This window comes from Adelges cooleyi, unplaced genomic scaffold (genome assembly GCF_023614345.1).
Source record: "Adelges cooleyi isolate 19-005CV unplaced genomic scaffold, UGA_ACOO_1.1 ACOO_flye_CR_arks_rails_tigmint_CR_PRNA_21, whole genome shotgun sequence".
Taxonomy (NCBI): Eukaryota; Metazoa; Arthropoda; class Insecta; order Hemiptera; family Adelgidae; genus Adelges; species Adelges cooleyi.
This window is the reverse complement of record NW_026095871.1, coordinates 2,284,785-2,305,858: the sequence shown is the minus strand read 5'-3', so window position 1 is coordinate 2,305,858 and position 21,074 is coordinate 2,284,785. Positions and strand designations below refer to the sequence as shown.

Sequence of the window (21,074 nt, the reverse complement as noted above, 5' to 3'; positions counted from 1 at the left end):
CAAATATAATTTTTTTTTGGAGCAAACGAAAAAACTCATTTTTTTTTTTACTGAATTCAAATTTAACATGTTTTTAAAATCACTTTTTCATTTGTAAGCGACAGCGTGTAAAACAAAAATCAAAATTTTCTATTTTTCTTTTGTGTTAATACCTAATGCTATAAACAAACGAATTAGTGATTTGTTGTTTAAACCGGTTATCAAAGCAAAGCCGGTTTTAACGCGATCACACCTCGTTCGTTCACAGTGAAAGTTGTCAAATTTAGTAATAAAAATTCAAATATAAAAGCCCTATGGTATAATATTTACATCGGCTGATATAATATCGTCAGCTCTGGTTTGTCTCGGGTAGGTACTGATAATTCAAAAGAAGATGGTCTTTGGTATCCACTTGACTTGGAAACACGCTTACCGGAAACACCGCTATAAATACGGCGATTGTAATTTTGAAAATGCACTATCAAAAGACGCACAGAGGCGTTCAGGTTAATGATATTTTCTCTTCATAGCCGGGTTACATGCTTTAAGTGAATAATCCTCTTTTCAGACTACCACGTTTGTTCGGGTTTTGATGAATGCATAGCCATAACGGCAATTACTCCATATAACATTATAATATAAAATATAATACCATATAAATATACACATTATACCTACCTTGAGTATCGAGGGTGGACTGGCCCCAGAGGTAACACGGTTTTAGCATCACGGCCGTATTTAATAGTTCCAAGCTTCTTACCCCATACAGATGAGGGCAGCCAGCCAATTCCTCTCCCTCCCCGCAAATTACTATACGTCACTATTTTTCAATTAGCTTCACACATCCCCAGGTCTATATGTACTTAAGTTTTAGGCTTCATTTATAATTATACATGTCGTTAATTTTTAAAAATAAATACTCCCTAGTATACGGACCCTCTGTTAGTATGACAGCTGAAATCTCCAACTCAAAGTTCAACTTCATTCTTGAATACAGTTTACGTTAATTGAATTTATCGTGTCCGAGTGACAAAGGTTCGCAATACGAATTTAACGTCGTTTTATGCGAAAAGGGTAATTATTAAAATTATGTTACTTATGTACCTATTTGTTTGACATAGAATTGCCTGTGTCAAACGTCGTGTTAACGGATATAATTCAATAAAAATATAAATACACTTTGGGCTTTAAATACAAATTATGATTTTTGTTTTTTTAGTCGACATGTTTAATAGTTTATAAGTATTTTTCTATACTTTTGTGGTCGCAGTACTAAATTGTATAAAACCAATTGTTTCAGACATGTATATTATATAATACTATATAATATACGACGAGATAGGAAGTCATTTTTTTATCCGGAATTTTAAATTCCCAACCCTAATAAAAACTAATTTTAGTGAGTAAGTTAACTCTAATATAAATTATTATGAATAGTCAACCACACTGTAGTTGATTTGTTTATTACCACGTTTAACTATACTATAAGGCTGGCTGATCGAATTATTATTTAAATAATTAACAATGGAAAGGCACAAGATTAGTTCAGGTACACTTAAATCGATGCAAAAGCTTGTGCTTTATTTATTAATAATAATTAATTTATCGGCAATCTGTACAAGTATGAATTTTGTAATATGCTTACCGAAATAAATAATAACAACACATACCTAATACCTACGTATGTATAAATTAATAAATTACTACAAACCGATTTCAAATTAGCATAGTATAATACTAGTTTCGGGGCTTTTACTTTCTATAGAATATATATTGTATAAACAAACAAGTTCTAATTACCAACGGTCAAATGTAACCGCATTATGCATGCGCGTAAGTCATTATATATTTTGTCAATTTCATTTTTTTTAATTAAAAGTACACCTTTATTTTGAGGCAACTCTTTATTCAATTAATATCGAAACCCGCCATTTACAAACCCTGTCACAGTTAACATTTTTTTTTTTATATATATATTTAACGTACATTAATTAAAAACAAACTTGGCTTATACAAATACCGTTATGTTTTCATAATTTCAACTTTGTTGATATACAGCTGGTGCCACGGGAAATTTATTAGGTTCAGAATATTGTTATCCTATATAAATAGAGAATTATGATAATATAAAAACAATTACCAGTTTTTGTTTACTTTGCTCAATTTGTTTAGCAATGTCATCTACTCTAAACCGTTTGCGGTGCCTCTATGAGAGCTGTGGATGTGTAAAATTAATTTTATATTTTCCATATATTTATTATGTTGCTTTACTAGAGTCTCTTACAAAATATATCATATTTTTAGTAGAGAATTCGCAACCGCGTTATTGACATAAATAACTGACTGCAATGGATAAAGACAAAAGTCCATAAAACAGTGTTACTAGTAGTGAGCATGTTTGTAGTTTTTATCTTATCGGGCGAATTTATAGCTACTTGTTACGCATCATTATCATAGTTGATGGTCTCATGGGCATATGTTTGCAACCTCTAACGTTACGTCTGAATGCGATAAGATACTGGAATGTAATACTTATAGTATTAATATAATACGAAACATAGATGTACATATAAGAATGTAGAATTTATTGCAATCGTCTTCAATCAATTTGTCACTTTACTAAATGACGTATTCTGGTTAGAAGACGTACATAATAATTTATTAACTATGAAAAAAACATTATCGATTGCACATAGTAGACACTATACAGAGTGATTTTTTTTATCACTGCCACTCAATATCTCACTGGGTTTAATTAATATTTGATTAATAGTGTTTTCATATAATGTGATCTCAATTTTTTATGTTCCTACCCTCTCCCAAACTAATTTTTTTTTATTAAATTCTAAAACTTAAATGGTAATGCACACATTTTATTAGCTTTTTAAATTGAGAATAATTTACTAAAAATGTTGACTGGTCGATCACCAGTTTTGGATAATTATTTTTGAAGTTATTGAAGTTTCAAGCTTAGGGCAGTAGGAAAGGTGGAGTGTAGTATTACTTTAGTCTGCGCGCACTTCCCTTCTCGTCCTAACATTTTAACTCTTATAACTTTGAAAAAAATTGGTTATCAACCAGTTAAAATTTTTAGTAAAATACTGTTAATTTAAAAAATCAATTATACATATTTATATTATACATTACCATTTAAGTGTCAAAAGTTGCTATAAAAAAAACAATTTGGGAGGGGGTAGGAACATAAAAATTAAAGGAAAATTGAGGTCACTTTATAAAAAAACACCACAAAAAAAAAATAAGATTATTAATTAAGCCCAGTGAGATATTGAGTGACCTGCTATAAAAATACACTCTGTATAACATTAACATATTATTTCATTTTTAAAAGCATAACACGCTTGGGATATACAAATAAATGTTATAGGTCACATTTTAGTATTTAAGTCTCACATATGAGCTTTAAAACTATATTCGACATGCTTACGCATATTGTTACACATAAATCTATTGCCAAAGCGGTCTTAAAGTGTTTTACAAAGGGTTAATACCTTTATTGTACATAGAACGCAAAGTATTAAGTGAATCCCTTGCTCGGGAAAAATCAATTATCAGAATTTATTGAGAATTGTGTTTAAAAAATATCCACGTCGAATATTATGTGACCATGCCCAGTTTAACTACAGTTTGTACGCATAACATGTTATATACAATAATAACCTGTATAACACTGTTCTGGAACAAGGACCAAAACACATAGATTTTTTTCGCTGAATCTGAATTTTATAACTATTTTGGATTCGACGCGGAGCTGGAAAGATATTTTTTATTTTATTTTATTTACAACTTAAAAAACAAAAATTAGAATTTCCTAATTTTCTTTAGTATATTTTTAATGGCTATAAAATGCACTGCCACTTCCATAATACTATGTGTCGTTTTCATATGTAAATTTCTTCCGTTATATCTACACGCCTGATGACTGTAACAAACTGGTTTTATAAGTCGACTAGAAAGCAGCAAGTGACTTTTTTTTTAAATTTACATAGCAATTTATTCATATACGTTAAACGCGGGCATAGCTAGTTGTTAAGTAAAACATTTTGAACTTAGAAAAATCAACAGATAATATTGCTAGATACAAAAATGGGAAATAAATAATAACCGCAATATCAATTAACATGATCTTTTTTTGTACTAAATTTGAATTTATTCCATACTAATAAACTTATCTAAGGCTTGTATTAACTGTTAATAACTAACTTTAACGTTTATGTTAATACTATTTTGGTAATGTATATAATAAACGAAATCTTCAAATGAAGTAATTTCTATTAATATTCATAAACAGGTTTCAACATATTTAAACAAAATGATATGGCAGTATGTATCTACTCTTACACCATATTGCTACTATAGTACGATGATGACTAGTAATGATGACTCTTCGAAAACTTTTTTGAAAAATATGAAATTAATTTACCTAATATATAACTTGATTACTTACCAGAACAAAAAAAAAAACTTTTTAAGAATGAACTTTATGATCGATGACAACCCGTCAACTTAATGTTTTTTTTGTTTCCCTTATGCAATAATAAAATGAAAACTTTTATGGTATGGTGCAGTAATTGGTTTTGCCATTATAACAATAATAATAATAATAAAATAATATTATTAAATTGTGACGCACGATCTGGGCCCGAGTTGGATAAGTTTTCGACTCGAGGTTAATAGAAAAACTGTGTTAGGTATTCTCAAGTAAACACATTCAAGATGGGGGTGATAATAATTAAAAAGAACCGAAAACTTAATGCGGTTTTGTTTGTTCGAGAACAAGAATTGAGATTTATCTTTGGGATTATAAACGGCACCAACGTTTGGCCTCGGACTCATGTGCCTAACTGGAAGTATAGTTAATAATAATTATATAATAACTTATTGCGCGTTAAAGTTCCAACACATGTCTAGCTGGATTGTGCAAGCAACTGCGATAAATTTAACGGTTAAGACATACGCGTACTTGATTTTTAAGAACATTCGTAAAACTTCCTAGTTCAATGAAGTAATATATATATATGTATGTATGAATTATTCATGCTTGATTAATACATTTTTTTGACGTTTTTAGCGTTTAAAGCAAACTTGGCAATTCAACATTTAAAAAGAAAAAAAACAATTTTAATAGGTACAGAAATATTTTAACCACTTTCATCAACTTTAAATTAAATAAAATAATTATTAATTTGAATAAAATATCAAATAAATATATAAATAAAATATTATTTTGTTAAGTAAGTACAAATAAAAAGTTTGTTCGTATTATAGCCCTAATATAATAAATGATAAACTACGAAAAAATACCATCCACCACAAAAATGAAATGGCAAAATTAATTTAACTATTGCTTTTTAACAAGTTGTTCCCTACAATATTGCTGTTTAGTTATTCTGTTGACTGTTAATCATTTTAGGTTTGTTCAAGATTTAAAAATAGTATTGTGTGTCGTTTTTTGGCCATTCAAATTTCCGCACTAGTAACTTAAGTGGATATTAATAATTACAATATAACATTAAACTGTTTATTCCCAAATAACTACAGTGATATTTATATTGTATGAACATGCACGTGGGACTTTTAGCCAAGTGTGTTTTCCATAAAAAACAATTAACAGATACTTACATCTTCCTGCGCAACAGGTACAAGTATCATAGGCAATATGGAATAAACAAAAAAATCCATAAATAATATTAATATTAACTATTAAGGCATTAAGCACCAACCGCAAGGTATACGATAAGGTAAGCCAAGGTAAAAAAAAAATACACTGTATACACAGATCAGCTATAGAATGCGATATGACGTTTCATCACTACACAGGCTAAATGATTTCCACCTGCGTAATTTGCAGACAATAATAATACGGTAAACCAATGTGATAGTTGTGAATTGAATGCTAAGAAAATATAACTAGATAATTGTTTAAATCTATCGCTCCTCGACCCCAAAACGCATTTGTGAATACCAAATTTACTAACAATAAATGTTAATGTTCTACTTTGTCGACACATTTTTGAAAATTATATCTAACCTGAACTCACAATTCAAACAAAATTTGACCAACACAAATTTCTTCATCTATTACAGAACAGTACAACGACAACAATTACAAATTAATACAATATATTTAGCTTTAATCACGATAATTGTGATTATAATTATTATAAGCGTGTCCTAAACTCAATGATTTTAGGCCACAATAACCGTTGTATAGTATCAAATTTGATTTTTGTGTTTTCTTGCTCAGGGGCTTTTCGACTGTACGACGTAGACAACGACGGTTTCATAACAAGAGACGAGATGTACAACATAGTGGACGCGATATACCAGATGGTGGTGAGTACCGTACGAAAATACCTAATAATAATAATAAAAAATACAATAAAAACGCAACCAATATACCTTTTGAGTTTCGTGTCCAAGCTAAAAACCGTATTAACGGGTTTTCGGAACACTGGGGATTCTGAAAAAAGAAAAATAATAACAATAAGTATGAAGCTTTTCAATTTTCCTCCGTTCAACTGTGTATGTATATTGTATGTATTTTATTTTATACAAATATACAGAAACCTTATGTGCGGTAGTATATTTCTATCCGCACAAAAGTCGTATAAGTCCGAGGGTATTGTGTCGGTTTTGCGGGAAAATACTTAAGGAGAAGAAGCGTAAACGTCAAAAACGCTACGACAATAAAACCGAACAGAAAAAAGAAACAATTTTTGACCGATGACAAAATATATATATATATATATATGTATACATGGAAATCTAATTTCCCATGCGTGTCGTTCTTTCTATTTTTCTGTTTTTTTTTCTCTCTAGAAAATAATATACAGTTAGAGGCTTGGCATACTCAACAACACATATAGTAAATCATCTATCATCTCACGGGTCGTCAGGGCTTTAATTTTGACAGTTTTCACACTTTAACTGTCGACCAGTTTTTTCTATAAAAACAATTTCATTTAACTCTAAAAAACAAAAAAAAATAGTACGAATTAATATCAACCGTTGCGGATGTGTATTTAATATGACCCACGTTATTCTAATTTATAATATTGTTTTAAAACTAAAAAAAACCTTTTCGACAATGGCTAGATACTTTTCAAATTAGTAGCATAAACTTAAGAAAATTAATCGATAAGTAGACTTTTTAAAAATAGTCAACCTACTCAATCAGAATATTTAACACAATAACCAACTGAAAATGTCGATAAAACTAATAAAAAGTACTATTAAAGGAAATTCTTGTTTTATTTTTCCTTCAGTTGACATTGAGTACGGTCATCGAGTATATTGTATATTCAATTACATAATATTTTAGATTTAGATTTTATGTAAATTGTTTACCCAACTACATAAAGAAGGAGGTACATAACCATGTCGGTATAGGTGTTTAGATAGAAATTCAGGACTTATTTAAATACCTAATATAAAAAAACTTTCGGAAATGTCCTGATCCAAGTTAATTCCTCCTAAAACGGTGAACATCGACAAAACAAATATTAAAGCATGGCGCCCCTATTCACAATCACCATAACTAATGCTTATTGATTTACAAAATTTGCTTTAACTAAAAAAAAAAAAAAAATTAGAAACAGAAACCAGAAACATGAATGTCTATCTATCTATTACAGGTTATAACAGGTTATTACAGGTTAACCCATCATAAGCCATCAAGTTTCCTAAGACTTCTTTCTCTTAAGGAGTTCTATAATTTTTTGTTTCTTGAATTAATTTATCTTGTAAGCTAGGTTTTGCTTTTTTATTCATTTTTGGTAATTGTGTAACAACGAAAATAAATAAATATAATGCAACAACAATATTATAAAATATAAATATTCAATACTGATGACTTCTCCTAAGAAAATTTTTTTTTTTATTTGATAACTTTATTTTTTTTTTGTTTTCTTATTATTCATGCCGGTTTTTCGGCCAGAATAAGACTGCCGCACTCGATAATGTAATGCTATATTACCTGCTAAACAAGTTAAACAACTTTTACCTAGATAAATAATACCCGGAACACTAGTGACCCCGATTTCTTTTTTGGTCATCATACAGCTTGCTTAAAATTATTCATACTGATATTATGAGAGGATATAACATGTGAAAATTCGAAATAAAATTTTAACGGACAGACAATGTAATACTAACCGTGTTACATTGTCATTTGTTTCTTATTTATAAGGTCAAGAAGTCAGCGGGGTAATTTTAAGCAAGTGGGTTAAATGGTAATTTGTTGGATAAAATACTTGCCAATTTTTTATTTTGTCTGACTCATATAAATACAAAATAGATTGACTATATTTTACAGTTATAAGATGCAATTATACATTATACTACTTGTACATAATTCAATTAATATAAAAACAAAAAAAATTGTATTTAAAATCGATTACAACTAGCAGAGTACGTTTATCTAAGGTATAAAATATAAGAAGGGCACAGGGGAAAAACGGTAGTAGTCACATTATGAACATTTTTTTTTCAATTTATGTCATTAATTTGTTTTATTCATGTCAATAGATTGTTTAAATAAATACATTTATTATTAGAGTAGCATTTATTGTGATTTTTTTTGTTCTTATATAAGAAGGAGAGGAATTTACGAACTCTGTTTTTGCTATACTCTAAAATTTTCATAATGTGACTACTACCGTTTTTCCCCTGTGTCCTTCATAAAATAACTGTGATTCATTTTGGTTTAACAGCGTAAACAACAGCCTACTGGAAGTATTAAATATTAGGTACCTACTCCTGGTATATTTTGTTCTTTGTATAAATATAATTTTTAGTTCCTTCTATCTGAGGTGTGTACAAATGTAGTATTTAAAATATTACATACGACTTATTTTTACCACATTAATCGTTTAAATTTTAACTCTTATAAGATTGAAAGATGCACGTCGATAAAATTCACAGGCTAAATGTTAAGAAAACATCAACCTACAAATTATTCAGTTCAGCTTGATCTATAGCTGAACTGAATAATTTGTAGGTCTTTTCATTTATAATAACAACAATAATAATAAGATCAGCATATTATCCTTTTAAGACCGAAGCCATACATACGATCGCATCGTAGGCTATGCTTAATAATTTTTTTAAATAATACAATTATTAATGACGAGTGCTAATTATAGTTCATTTTACCACACATGAAGGAAATTGAAGAAAAAAAAACACCTATTAATTATTTTTTTTTAATTCAAAAAATATATTTAAAAAAAATGATTAATTATAGCGTTATTATAATATTATAGTTGAATTGGGAATTTCGAAAAGGGCTCATATCGGAAAATTAAAATTTTTCAGGAAACTCAAAAAACTGAATTCTTTTACATGTCCTTTTATTTTTATGAATTTTATATATAGTTTTTTTCTTCACAATAGAAAACAGATTTGGGACCTTTTCGAAATTTACAATTCAGTTATAACTATTAGTTTTCGGACCGTTACCGAAATATTCCGGTAGGTTTTGTTAGGTGGGAATTTTAAAACCATAAACGCCGCTATACGGATTACAGTTATGTTATTATGCGATTAAAAAGTATGCATAATAAAAATTGTTTCAATGGTTCTGAAAAAAAAAGTGGCGAAACAGGTTTAGCGGGAAAACCCGGTTGGTTTTCCAATTGACAATAGTTCAGTGAACCACCTGACGGCACAGCGGCAGCACATACCGATTGCGTTGGCACACACAAAAGTCACGGGTTTGCCTACGTACTATAACGTACCTATTTACAACGGGTATGCCCGTTGGCATAACCAGTGTTGGGCATGATGTTCGACGTGCTGTACGTTATCGCCGCGTTCGAGTTCGCTGTGTACGGGTGTATGGTAGTCAACCGACAATGGCTTTTTTCGACTTACCGCCGTGCCCCGGTAAGCTACGCGCCCATCACAGCCGACACGGGATACGAGGAGTACGAGGAATATGACTACTGACAGGAGCAGTACTGCAGACCCATTACTACCTTTAACACTATAACACAGTGAGTTCACACCTTGTATAAAAACAATAAGAAAACACGCCCCGAACGGTCGGGCGGCGTTACAAAATCAAATTGGGCGACCAAAGCAGATTTTTCGAAGAGGGTTTCTTTGGACACCGCCTATTAACGTGTAAGACATAGTAGAACATAGACAAGCACAACTATATGATATTGTAGTATGATAAACTCTAATAACTTAAAAAACGATTAGTCAAAACTGGTCAACGACCAATCAACATTTTTAGTAAATTATTCTGAATTTAAAAAGTTTTTCAAATATAGTATACGTTACTATTTAAATTGCAAAAATTGAGAGAACTCTATAATATTTGAAAAAAAGCTTGATACTGTAAAATAACATTAACTATAAAATGTATCCAAAACAAAATCACTTCAAAATTGTAATTATTTTAAAAACAAAACGAGTCTTTCGTGAAATACATCACCCTGTGTTATATAATAAATTATATATTATAAAATAATAATATATAAACTGTATTTGTAACAGAGTAGCACAGATGGTATGTCGCTTTTTCCTTTTACTTTTGGGAAAATAAAGTTATTAAAGTTTTAAAATGGTACTACAATTCTAAAAATGTTTTGTTATTCCTATAAATATGATGCCTCTTCATGATACCAGCAATATTCAGTGTTTTTTCAGACAATATTCTCCAGGGATGGGGTCTTTTCCAAATTTAGTGGGGGGGGGGGATTTTAACCTAAGCATTTGCGTAACAAACGGTGATTTGGCGGTATTATTAAAAAAAACATTTCATCATATGAGTTCTAAATGTTATGAGTAAAAAATAAGTAAATTCACTGTTAAATCATAAAAATATAATTTCTTTCTTATCTTATCAAAAATAACCTATGAACATAATAATTTATTATTACTAAATATATAAATATTTGAATGATATCTTTTTTTAATTAATTTTTATATTATACAAGAATTACCTATACAAGTACTACCGTGGCATGGTGAGCAAGTCAGTTTCCCGATTTGCACGTTTACAAAAAAATTGTTAAAACAAATAGTTATATAATAATTATTATACAACTATTTATAATTAGTATCACCGAAACATCAACAATTTTTACCTTTTTGTAAATATGAAAATAATAATTTATTATTACTAAGTATATAAATATTTGAAAGATTTTTTTTAAAATTAATTTCAATATTATACAAGAATTACCCATACAAGAACTACCGTAACGTGATGAGCAAGTCAGTTTCCCGATTTGCACGTTTACAAAAAAAGTTGTTAAAACAAATAGTTATATAGTAAGTAGTTATATAATAATTATTATACGACTATTTATAATTAGCATCACCGAAACATCGACAACTTTTTTACCTTTTTGTAAATTTTTTTTTTTTTGTTATTATGTAATAATAAGCTTTATTCTCAAAACATGCAAAAAAAACTATTGTTGTTTGGTTACAATATGAAAAAATTCGTTTACATTAATAAAATAGTAACCAAATTGGTAAATTGATGTTACGATAAAATACATCAATGCATAAAACCTAGCCTTAATAATTGTATATACCTAGTCAACATCACAACTCGTTTTTTTAAATCTCATATTTCATCAAAATATTAAAATTAGTACCATCTTTACTTATCACAAATTCAATTTAAAGTGCGACGCATACTAAATAATATTATTTATTATATAAATATTAGTCATATTTTGCCTCATATTAATCCTAGATAAATCATACTCTGGCGGGAAATTTTCCTGATTCGTCATACCCCATACCCACATGCATACGGTTACCACTTGTTTTCGCTTCTTTAAATCATAATATTTTCTAATGTAGTCTTATAGGTGTAAGATAAATATATATAATATTGTTATGAGGGGCAAATCTCGAGACCTTGAATATTAACTGCCAACTTAACTGAAAAAGAACTAAGGTTTGGTATATAATGCAATAAATCCGAAACGTTTTATTTTTTTTATATTCGACAAAAACTATCTATTATGATTTATATCGTTAGTTTCTGTTTAACATAGACAAATAAAATACATGCATGTTCGGATACCCTAGATCGTTATTTTACTCAACTAAAAGTCGACAAACTTTGTTTATTACAGTAGCTTAGATTATAGTATAAGATCTAAAAAAAGTGTTTTTTCATGCTGTGTGTAATTTAAAAAAAAAAATACATTTACAGGGTCTTAAGACTTGGAAATTTTACTGATTAATCGTAAAAGCGCATGTTTTGTTGTCTTAAGATATGTATGATACAGCGTAGATTAAAAATTGCTAAACATCATACATTTTTTTCAAATCAAATTTTTTATTTTATACAAACAAATATGATAATACAAAACTATTTTTACAAAAAAAAACACATAATTGCATGCCGCTACTTGAGTAATGTGGCAGTAATAAAAGTAATTTAAAAATAAGCAAAATAATTACATCAAAATTAGGACATAATAATAATGAATAAATTACAACTAATGCACACATTTAGTATGTGACCTTATACAAAATACACTCTTGGGTAAAATAAAATGTGTTATGCAATGTAAATAAATTATAATAGTGATGCTATAAAAATTGTATGTACAACCATTTGGGCTCTAAGTATTAAGAACGCATATTTACATAATTTTATAGAATCTCTCCAGACAGTTATTTTTCCAAATTTTATTAAACCTGTTTTTAAGAATAAAACATGCATACATTTAAAATAATGATAGTAAATATATTTTAGAGTTTATGATCCTGAGAAAGCTGAGTATGCTATCGGAAATAATTAATCTAATGAAAAAAAAAAAATGTTAAAACCGGCAATACCATTTGCCGTAGGTCGGTATAATATTTTGTAATCGGTTGACCTCAGTAGAACAAACGCCTATTTTTTCACTAACTATGGCCTTTTTACTTGGTTTTTATTGAGCACTGTATTTATAGTTATCATTGAAATTGATTTTTATGTTTTCAATTTTATTTTAAACTAATGTAAAAAATGGCATAGTACAGCGCCTGTTGTGTTGGTTATGTCGTAGAAATCCTACTAAAAACTATGATTTCAAGTACGATTAATTGGTGATAATTTAAAACTAAGTATTTTCGCGAACAGGTTTACCTTGAGTTTGTGGAAAACAATAATTGGAAACGTATATATTGGTAAATATCAAATAAATAATTTAATTCGATTATATTTAGCTATTACAATTTACACATAAGTCATAACACATAGGTAACTGTAATTATGTCTGTAAAAAAAACATTTCCTTAATGTATAAATGTAACCTCTATTAAAATGTTCACCGCTTAATTTTTATCATAATAAATAGAACGTAAAATAATTACTATGAAGTAAAAAATATGGTATAACATTAAAACATATTATACTATAATTAAAAGTATTCGATTAAAATTGAAAACTATTAATTTATTACCATGTACAAAAAATATCGTTTCCATTAGCCCCGTTAATTCACTCTACTTTTGTAGATTTTTTTTTACAACCGAATATTTTATGAAGCAGTTCTTAGAAATAATTGTGCGTTTGAGTAATCATTAAACATTGACTTTAATAAGGTGTGTTTATTTTTAATAACGCCCTTGGTCTAGTAAAATAGTTATCGGTTCATAATTACTGGTATTTTTTATTTAAATAACAAATACTTAATATTTTTTTTAAAATTATTTTAACAACAAATAAAAATTGTTCATTTTTTCTACGAATTTTGTTTTTAATATATTACTCGGTAAACACAATACAATATATTTGTTATATAAGCTTGAAATATTTTGTATTGATGAATTACCATGCATACAACTAATAGCAAATAACTAATAAAGTTATGCAAAATACATAATTCATCTTTAATTCTTTGTATCATAGTAGTATTATGTATAGAAACCACGGTCAAAATAATTAAAAAAAATATTAATGATGCGTGACTCAAAAGGTTAAGCCATTTGACAAGTGACATCTTTAACGAATCTGAGGAAATATGACTAAAATTATACACAGAATGTAAAAAACATGTTTTATCCATGTAAGCATATAATTAATAATGCCAGGATTAAGGTGTTAAGTCTAGTCGTAAAATTTTAATGAATATTTTTATACTGTAAACTTTTTTTTTACTGACATTTCCTTACAATAATATTTTAGAATTTAGTTGATTACAAAATATAATACATGTTTCGATTCGGGAATAATCTTGCTAAAGTTTAAATAAATCATATTGATTATTAGTTATTACATAGGTGTATACCATAAAATACATTGCGTCTCTTTTAGTTCCAGTGAAATGTTGTAAAAAGATCACTTAAACGGTGATCAAAAATCAAAGTTTCATAAAAAAAATGTTTTACTGAAAAAAAATAAAACAAAACCCGTAATTTTGCTGAAAATGCCGGGGAAAATATTTATAATTAAAAATAATAAAATACTGATATTTTTTTAGAAAATAAATATTACTTAAATTAAAATGTAATATTGAGTTGTTTGGCTGTTTCATAGGGTCAGCAGCCCCAGGCCGAGGACGAGAATACACCGCAAAAGAGAGTGGACAAAATCTTTGACCAGATGGACAAAAACCACGACGACAAACTTACTTTGGAAGAGTTCCGGGAAGGAAGCAAAGCGGACCCGAGAATCGTGCAAGCCCTTTCCTTGGGAGGAGACCATACTTCGTCTACTCCACAAGTACCGGCCACTTGAACAGGACCGTCGTACCGGGATGAATGTGTTCACAACAATAATAATCTATTATATCTTTATGATTTTTATCATTTTTTTTTAAATATAATATCCTTGTTAAATAGGTACCTACCTGCATCGTATAAACCACCCGCCTAATCATATACCTACGACGACTTTTTAATTTTTATATTTTATCGTTACAGTCCTATTTTATAAACGATTTATTATAATATACACCTCATACAAAACAAAAAAATCATGTGTATTTCATCATAATTATAATAATCTATCGCGCTTACCTAATTAGAAAGTTTTAAAACACGTAACCATTTTCATGGATGTGAATAATTATTAATAATTTATAATTCATATTACTTTTCAATCAATCCATATTATATTTTCATCCAAGCTGGGCATCAAAGAGTTATAAATTCAAGTTAAAAACTACCTACTATTAGGATGTAATAACTTACTACGGTTAGCTGTTTACTAACTTAACAAATTACTTTTTATTATAGAATTACCTATTTCTCAAAACAGCAATAAGTTAATGATATAAATACTCTCCACTGTAAAACTGTTTACAATGTGAAAATTCGGTGATGAAACAAATGTCTACCGTAATAATTACTTGAGAATAGAGCTAATATATTATACGTTATTGATGTTAAAAAACATTTTCAAACTAGAAGTAGTAATTTTTTGTAAGAAAATATTTAGAATGGGATTTTATACCGTAATCTTATGTTAGTATTTTTTCAAAATACTTTTAACTTAGTTACATTACTTCTTATTAAAAAAAAAACGAACTAGTTTGAAAAATAATTTAGTTTGTTTCGCCCAGCTTTGAGATTATTATTACCTGCGTAATGCGTTTGTTATATTATATACCTACAATTATAATTATATTAATTATGATTACAAACTACTATTGTTAAAATACATACTGTAAATAAAATATACATATTAATAAAACTATTAGTTTTAGTAAAATATATCACAATTACACGTAAACATTGAAAACAAAAAAATGTATTACTTTATTAACTTGATAAATTTCTAGTCGTTTATTTAGACAAAAATGCTTACCTGTTATAATTTGAATTACCTATGTTAATACAAAATGTATTCTTTTTACCAAGTAGAAGCCTACATAATATGGATATTGCGTAGGTACATCGAATCGCTCAATACTCGCTTTCATTTCGTTGTATTTTAACTTTTACTCCATTATTGTTATTAACAAAAATGAATTCCCTGTAGGCAAACTAATTTTAATATTTTTTTAATAATATCAGAATATTTTATAAACATTTTTTACCCAGAATTTCGTATCAGGCGTGTACATTTTTCTTGACATTCATCGCACGCTTTTTGATACTTATTTGCATTACATAATAAATATTATCAATTGAATGGTATTTCTTAATACCTATACCTAATTATTCCATAAAAAAATTATCGTAAAGTTAATATTAACGTTATAAAAATTGAAAATTATTTTGATAGACAATGTGGTCTTTTTTTCAATGCCTTCCTCAAAATAATTATTAAATAAAAACTACATTATTGACTTAATTTATAATTAATCATCTTACCGACCTAATATTATGTTATTATAGGCATATGTAAATATAATAATTATACATATGTATTTACTAAAAAAAAAATATTTACATTTTCACATTGTTATTATGCTGTATATTATAATATTCATAAAATTCAATCGCCTTCATTATTATTATTATTGCCATGGCTTGAAAATAAATTTTTATTTAATTATGTTTTATTGTAACTTGTTGTTGTGTTTTTTTAAAATCATATGTTGGTTTAATGTTGCTATTTTTTTACTTTTACTTTAATTCTTCTTCCATCCCGACTATCCTAAAATTATAATTTAATAGCTTTATGTAGTTGTATCTTGGATATATACTTTTATTAGTGTTGTATGTACTATTGGAGTAGAAGTACTTTAAATATACTTTTTAAGGTGCTTGTACTTAGCATTAATTACCTTTATAATTTTGTTTAAACCTATTCCTATTTGTTAAAGGTCAAAAGTAGAACCTACTTTATATTTCAAACCATGTTTATTATGCTTAGGAAAATATTTAGCTATTGATATGAATTTATTTAACGTACCACTATCAGTCATGTTGCAATAAAAAGAACAAACACAAAAATTTCAGTTTTCATAGAAATAATCAATAAATTTAATTTTGAGTTACTTTATAAAACACATCAAGAATTCACTATTCAAATTTTTGAATAAATAATTTATAAATATTATTATTTGTCCTATAATGTTTATTAAATATTTGTAAAAATATTAAAAAAGTAATATTTTGATAGCAAATCACACTTGTGTTTTTAAAATATTTTCTTAATTTTTTAAACAGTTATAACATTCAAGAATAACTACAAAATAATTAATAATACAAATTGTTGATTATTTCTATTAAACGTTAATTTTATTCAATTGTTGTTTTGATAATAACTTGTTTATCAAATTACTCAAATACTTTTTATAGTTACTTTCAAAAAATTGTTTCAATAAACCAATGCAAAAAAAAATTTAATTAACGAAACAAAACAATAACAATAATCTTAAATATATCTAATTTAAATAGAAAGCGTTTCGACACAAGCTATGACATCCGAATAATGGAACTCTGAATGTCCTTCATTGAACAATTTCAATAGCGTCTCGTGTCTTGTGTTCTTGTTCTCATAGAAGATTCGGAGTTGATTAACCAGACAGGTCGCTTCCATTGGAGACTAATTTATACAAATAAAACAGATGAGTATGCAACAATTTATCACACCCGTAAAATATGACGTTGCAGTGAAATGTATTGATAAAGCAAGTGTAATATATATATACTAATCTTTTGAACTATAAATTTTATCAAAGCTTCATCATACCAAAAACAATTAAACAAATTTCTTCTTACCAACAATTTATAATCGTAAAACGATCGCATCAACACTGTTGAATTATCAGCGTCGTTTTCTCTGATCAAATCAGAATAATACTCTATGGACATACATTCGGGTGCATTTTCTTTATGCTTTTGGTACGCAATTAAAGGCGTCAAGTGTGCAGTGCAATTGCTTACATCGACATTGTGTTGAAATTGCACAAACATGAACTCGTATCCTTGATCACCTCTGGGCAATGGTAAAACAAACTGAAATTATATTATACTTTTTATTGTTGTACTTCAAAATTTTTAATTAAAGTTCTATTTTTATTGTACCATTGGATATTGAATGGATTTATTGTAGAACAATTTGTAATTTTTGTACGGCACTGCGGCAGACACGACGGGGGTATCCTTTTTTTCTTTGTGGTACTGAATCCAAATCTAATAAGGAACACATGTAATCATCATTACCACGCCTGTTACGAATAGTAATACGTTTTGTTACTCTACGAAAACTAGTTATTTCAACATTTATGTACAACACTAATATGATTGCAGGTTCAATGATGAAAAATAACAGGTTTCATTCTTTGCCACGAATACCACTTTATTGGGTTACACATTGGTTTTAAATCGGTGAACCATATTAGCTTTCGTAACAAAAACAACAAAACAAACTACTACCTTTTATAAGGCAAATAAAACAAATTAGTTTATGTAACGAGCATCGATTAAGTACATCAATGAATACTTATTGATAGTTTGTATGTAATTTTTATCACTCACTTTGGATATCTCTTCGGCATTTTTTCCTTGAAGCAGCTCTACGTTCATCACATCATCCAACTTCTTTTGTTTTACTAAATAGGATTGAGATAATCTTCTGGCTGGTTTTGCTTTGATTTCGGGTTCACTTGTTTGTTTTTCGGTAATTAGATTGTTTACCTCTTTACTCAACTTGTCGACGACAGGTTTTTTCATCGATTTCAGTTTTTCCACTTTTTCTCTGTAAGCTGTCAAGTTTTCTTCTTTTAACTTACGCAGCTTCTCGGCATACACTCCATAATACGGATTTTCCTTAAGCACATTATCCTCTTCCGAATCGCTATTACTTTTGGTTGATGTCGAATTTGATTGACTAGCCAACATTAATCTGGCACTGTTTGATTGAATTCTGTTGAGACTCTTACCAAGTAAATGTCGGTTAAGCATCGCCAACATTTTTTCGAAGAAACGTTAGTCAATAATATTATTTATCCAAAAAAATTTGACGTTCTTTAAAACAAAAAAAACAAAAGAAGCAAAATTTTATTGAATATGAGTGTTGTGTCTGAATTAATACTTTAATTCACAATTGTGGCACAGACTAAATTAGTATAAAATTGGTCATTAACAATATTTAAAATGGGCATATGATATTTTCATCATATTTTAATAATATGGTCTGTGGTTGTGAATTGTGATAAGTTTATCAGCGGTTTTTTTTTTAATTTTGATAACACATTATTTACAAAGGTCCAAGGATAATGCAAGTGTTTCAGCAATATCTCATCTCTCATCACGTTTTATCAATTGTTATCAATTTATATACTTGCAAAAAAAAGATATAAAGATTAATACATGATTAGTGGACCCTAGTAACTATAATTACTATTTCCTCTTACATGTAGGGTCACAAAACGTTTATTCTTTCTACAAAACTGTAGACTTACGTGCTATTTGATTTGCCACCGTCCGCCACTGACGGTATTATATAATTATATTTTGCTTGGTCCAAGTACAACAAAACATATCCGCTCATGATTTTGACTATTAGTGGTTTGTTGATGATGTTCTCGACTCTCATGCAACAAACGAAAAAAATAATACAAGACAAGTATTTCAAAAATGAACCCATTAACGAGACGATTACTAGTGATGTAATAAATACAAACGAACTACCCGAAAGCAATAGTCAAGAACTTAAGTATCAAATATATGGTACGTCTTGCACGTTAAAAAAAAATATAATATTATAAAATAAAATATGTATCGAATTTAGTTTTTATATAATTTCGAAATAGAGATCGCTGTGCGATTTGCTAATACTAAACACACTTAAACAATAACTGAGAAGCTGTATTAAAGAAAGAGACATATTCAGAACCAATATTATATTTTTATTCACTAGTTCACGCTTTAGGTCATAATGTCACGTTGAAGAGTTTAATTAATAACTATCTTGTTGAGCATATTTTTGGATATAATAATAGTATTTTTTTTTTTTATTAGATCTTATAAGAACAATCAAAGACCCTGAAAAACCAGCAACACTTGAAGATTTAAATGTTATTTATGAAGATGGAATTAAAGTCAGTACCTAAATTCTTATTCAGATTCTCAAATTTAACAACCGTTTTTGCTGGTTAAGCTAAACCCAGTTCTTGACTCAATAAACCCGTTTTGGCATCCAAATATTTGAAAATCATTTTCAGTATACTGGTACACCGAGTCAAAAACCGGTGACAATCCTGGTTCCAGATCAAAAATGAATTTCTGGGATATTTTGGTTCTGGATCCTGGTAACCTGTGATTGTTTTCAGACTTGATGTAGGCGGACCTTTATAAAAGACTCATTGCTAATCTAATCCAAACCTAACTATAGTTTTCTTTAACAAAATTTGTGGTGTGTTACAAAATAAACTATTTTACATTTTTCAAATATATTTCCAGGTAATAAACCATCCAGACATGAAGTTATGTACAATCAAAATAGAATTTAATCCGACAGTTCCACACTGCAGTCTAGCGACACTAATCGGCCTTAGTATACGAATCAAAGTTTTGAGATCGATTGTAGAAAATGTCAAACTTGATATTTATATCAAAAAAGGTGCCCATACGACAGAAGAAGAAAGTAAATTAAAATCAATGAAAAGTGTCAACAAATCGAATAAATAAATTAAGCATTTCTTTTTTTTTCTTAGTCAATAAACAAATTAATGACAAAGAAAGGGTTGCAGCAGCAATGGAAAATCCAAGCTTACGAGAAGTAGTTGAAAAATGTATAAAAGAAGAAGAATAAGTTATACTGAATATAAGACTGCTTTAAAATTAAAAAATATTTTTTATAATATAGATCTTAAAATTAAGTACTTGTAAATAGATTTATTCATTAAGGAAACTTTTTATAATTATTATTATATTTGTAAAGGGGTGTTTGGTTTATAGAATATTGTAAATTAAATTTTTAATTATGGAATTAACAAGTTTATCACAACTGTAAATCAAATGTTTTTTTTGTTATTTATTTGTAAACAATTTATTATATTGAACAATATACAGTTAAATTTTGTTAGTTCTAAAAAAGTTAACCTTGTTGATTTGATTTTATTCAAATTAGTTCTTGCCTGGTACGAAATTAAAGAAATTTGGAAAATTAAAAATGAGTTAAAAAGTAGAAACAGATTGCCACAGTACCATCA

The 21,074-nt window shown here is 28.1% G+C and overlaps 3 protein-coding genes across 3 annotated transcripts in view; 2 read left to right on the top strand and 1 right to left on the bottom strand.

The window, feature by feature from the left end:
- Positions 1–16,396, top strand: part of LOC126834400 (frequenin-1) — a 73,601-nt gene extending 57,205 nt beyond the window's left edge. The window contains exons 7-8 of the mRNA XM_050566290.1: positions 6,245–6,333; positions 14,501–16,396. Of these exons, the coding sequence (XP_050422247.1) occupies positions 6,245–6,333; positions 14,501–14,701 (290 nt within the window). The 3' untranslated portion in view covers positions 14,702–16,396. The remainder of the gene's footprint in view (positions 1–6,244; positions 6,334–14,500) is intronic.
- Positions 16,397–17,237: 841 nt separating this feature from the next.
- On the bottom strand, positions 17,238–19,042 carry LOC126834235 (ATP synthase mitochondrial F1 complex assembly factor 1). The gene is made up of 4 exons (XM_050566014.1): positions 18,397–19,042; positions 17,944–18,051; positions 17,638–17,874; positions 17,238–17,461 (listed from the first exon to the last, which is right to left on the bottom strand). Exons 1-4 carry the CDS (start codon positions 18,829–18,831, stop codon positions 17,306–17,308), a joined length of 936 nt encoding a protein of 311 aa, XP_050421971.1. The 5' UTR covers positions 18,832–19,042; the 3' UTR covers positions 17,238–17,305.
- A 176-nt stretch (positions 19,043–19,218) lies between these two features.
- LOC126834236 (MIP18 family protein galla-1) lies at positions 19,219–20,841 on the top strand. The gene is made up of 4 exons (XM_050566015.1): positions 19,219–19,590; positions 19,882–19,961; positions 20,323–20,506; positions 20,577–20,841. The coding sequence occupies exons 1-4, from the start codon at positions 19,410–19,412 to the stop codon at positions 20,672–20,674; spliced, it is 543 nt and encodes a 180-aa protein (XP_050421972.1). The 5' UTR covers positions 19,219–19,409; the 3' UTR covers positions 20,675–20,841.
- Positions 20,842–21,074: the final 233 nt, after the last annotated feature.

Coding starts and splice junctions, on each gene's coding strand:
- LOC126834235 (XM_050566014.1), bottom strand. CDS start 18,831: ATGTTGGCGATGCTTAACCGACATTTACTTGGTAAGAGTCTCAACAGA. Junction 18,052..18,396: donor ATGCCGAAGAGATATCCAAA/GTGAGTGATAAA, acceptor GTTCCTTATTAG/ATTTGGATTCAGTACCACAA. Junction 17,875..17,943: donor AATCCATTCAATATCCAATG/GTACAATAAAAA, acceptor ATATAATTTCAG/TTTGTTTTACCATTGCCCAG.
- LOC126834236 (XM_050566015.1), top strand. CDS start 19,410: ATGATTTTGACTATTAGTGGTTTGTTGATGATGTTCTCGACTCTCATG. Junction 19,591..19,881: donor ACTTAAGTATCAAATATATG/GTACGTCTTGCA, acceptor TTTTTTTATTAG/ATCTTATAAGAACAATCAAA. Junction 20,507..20,576: donor CCATACGACAGAAGAAGAAA/GTAAATTAAAAT, acceptor TTTTTTTCTTAG/TCAATAAACAAATTAATGAC.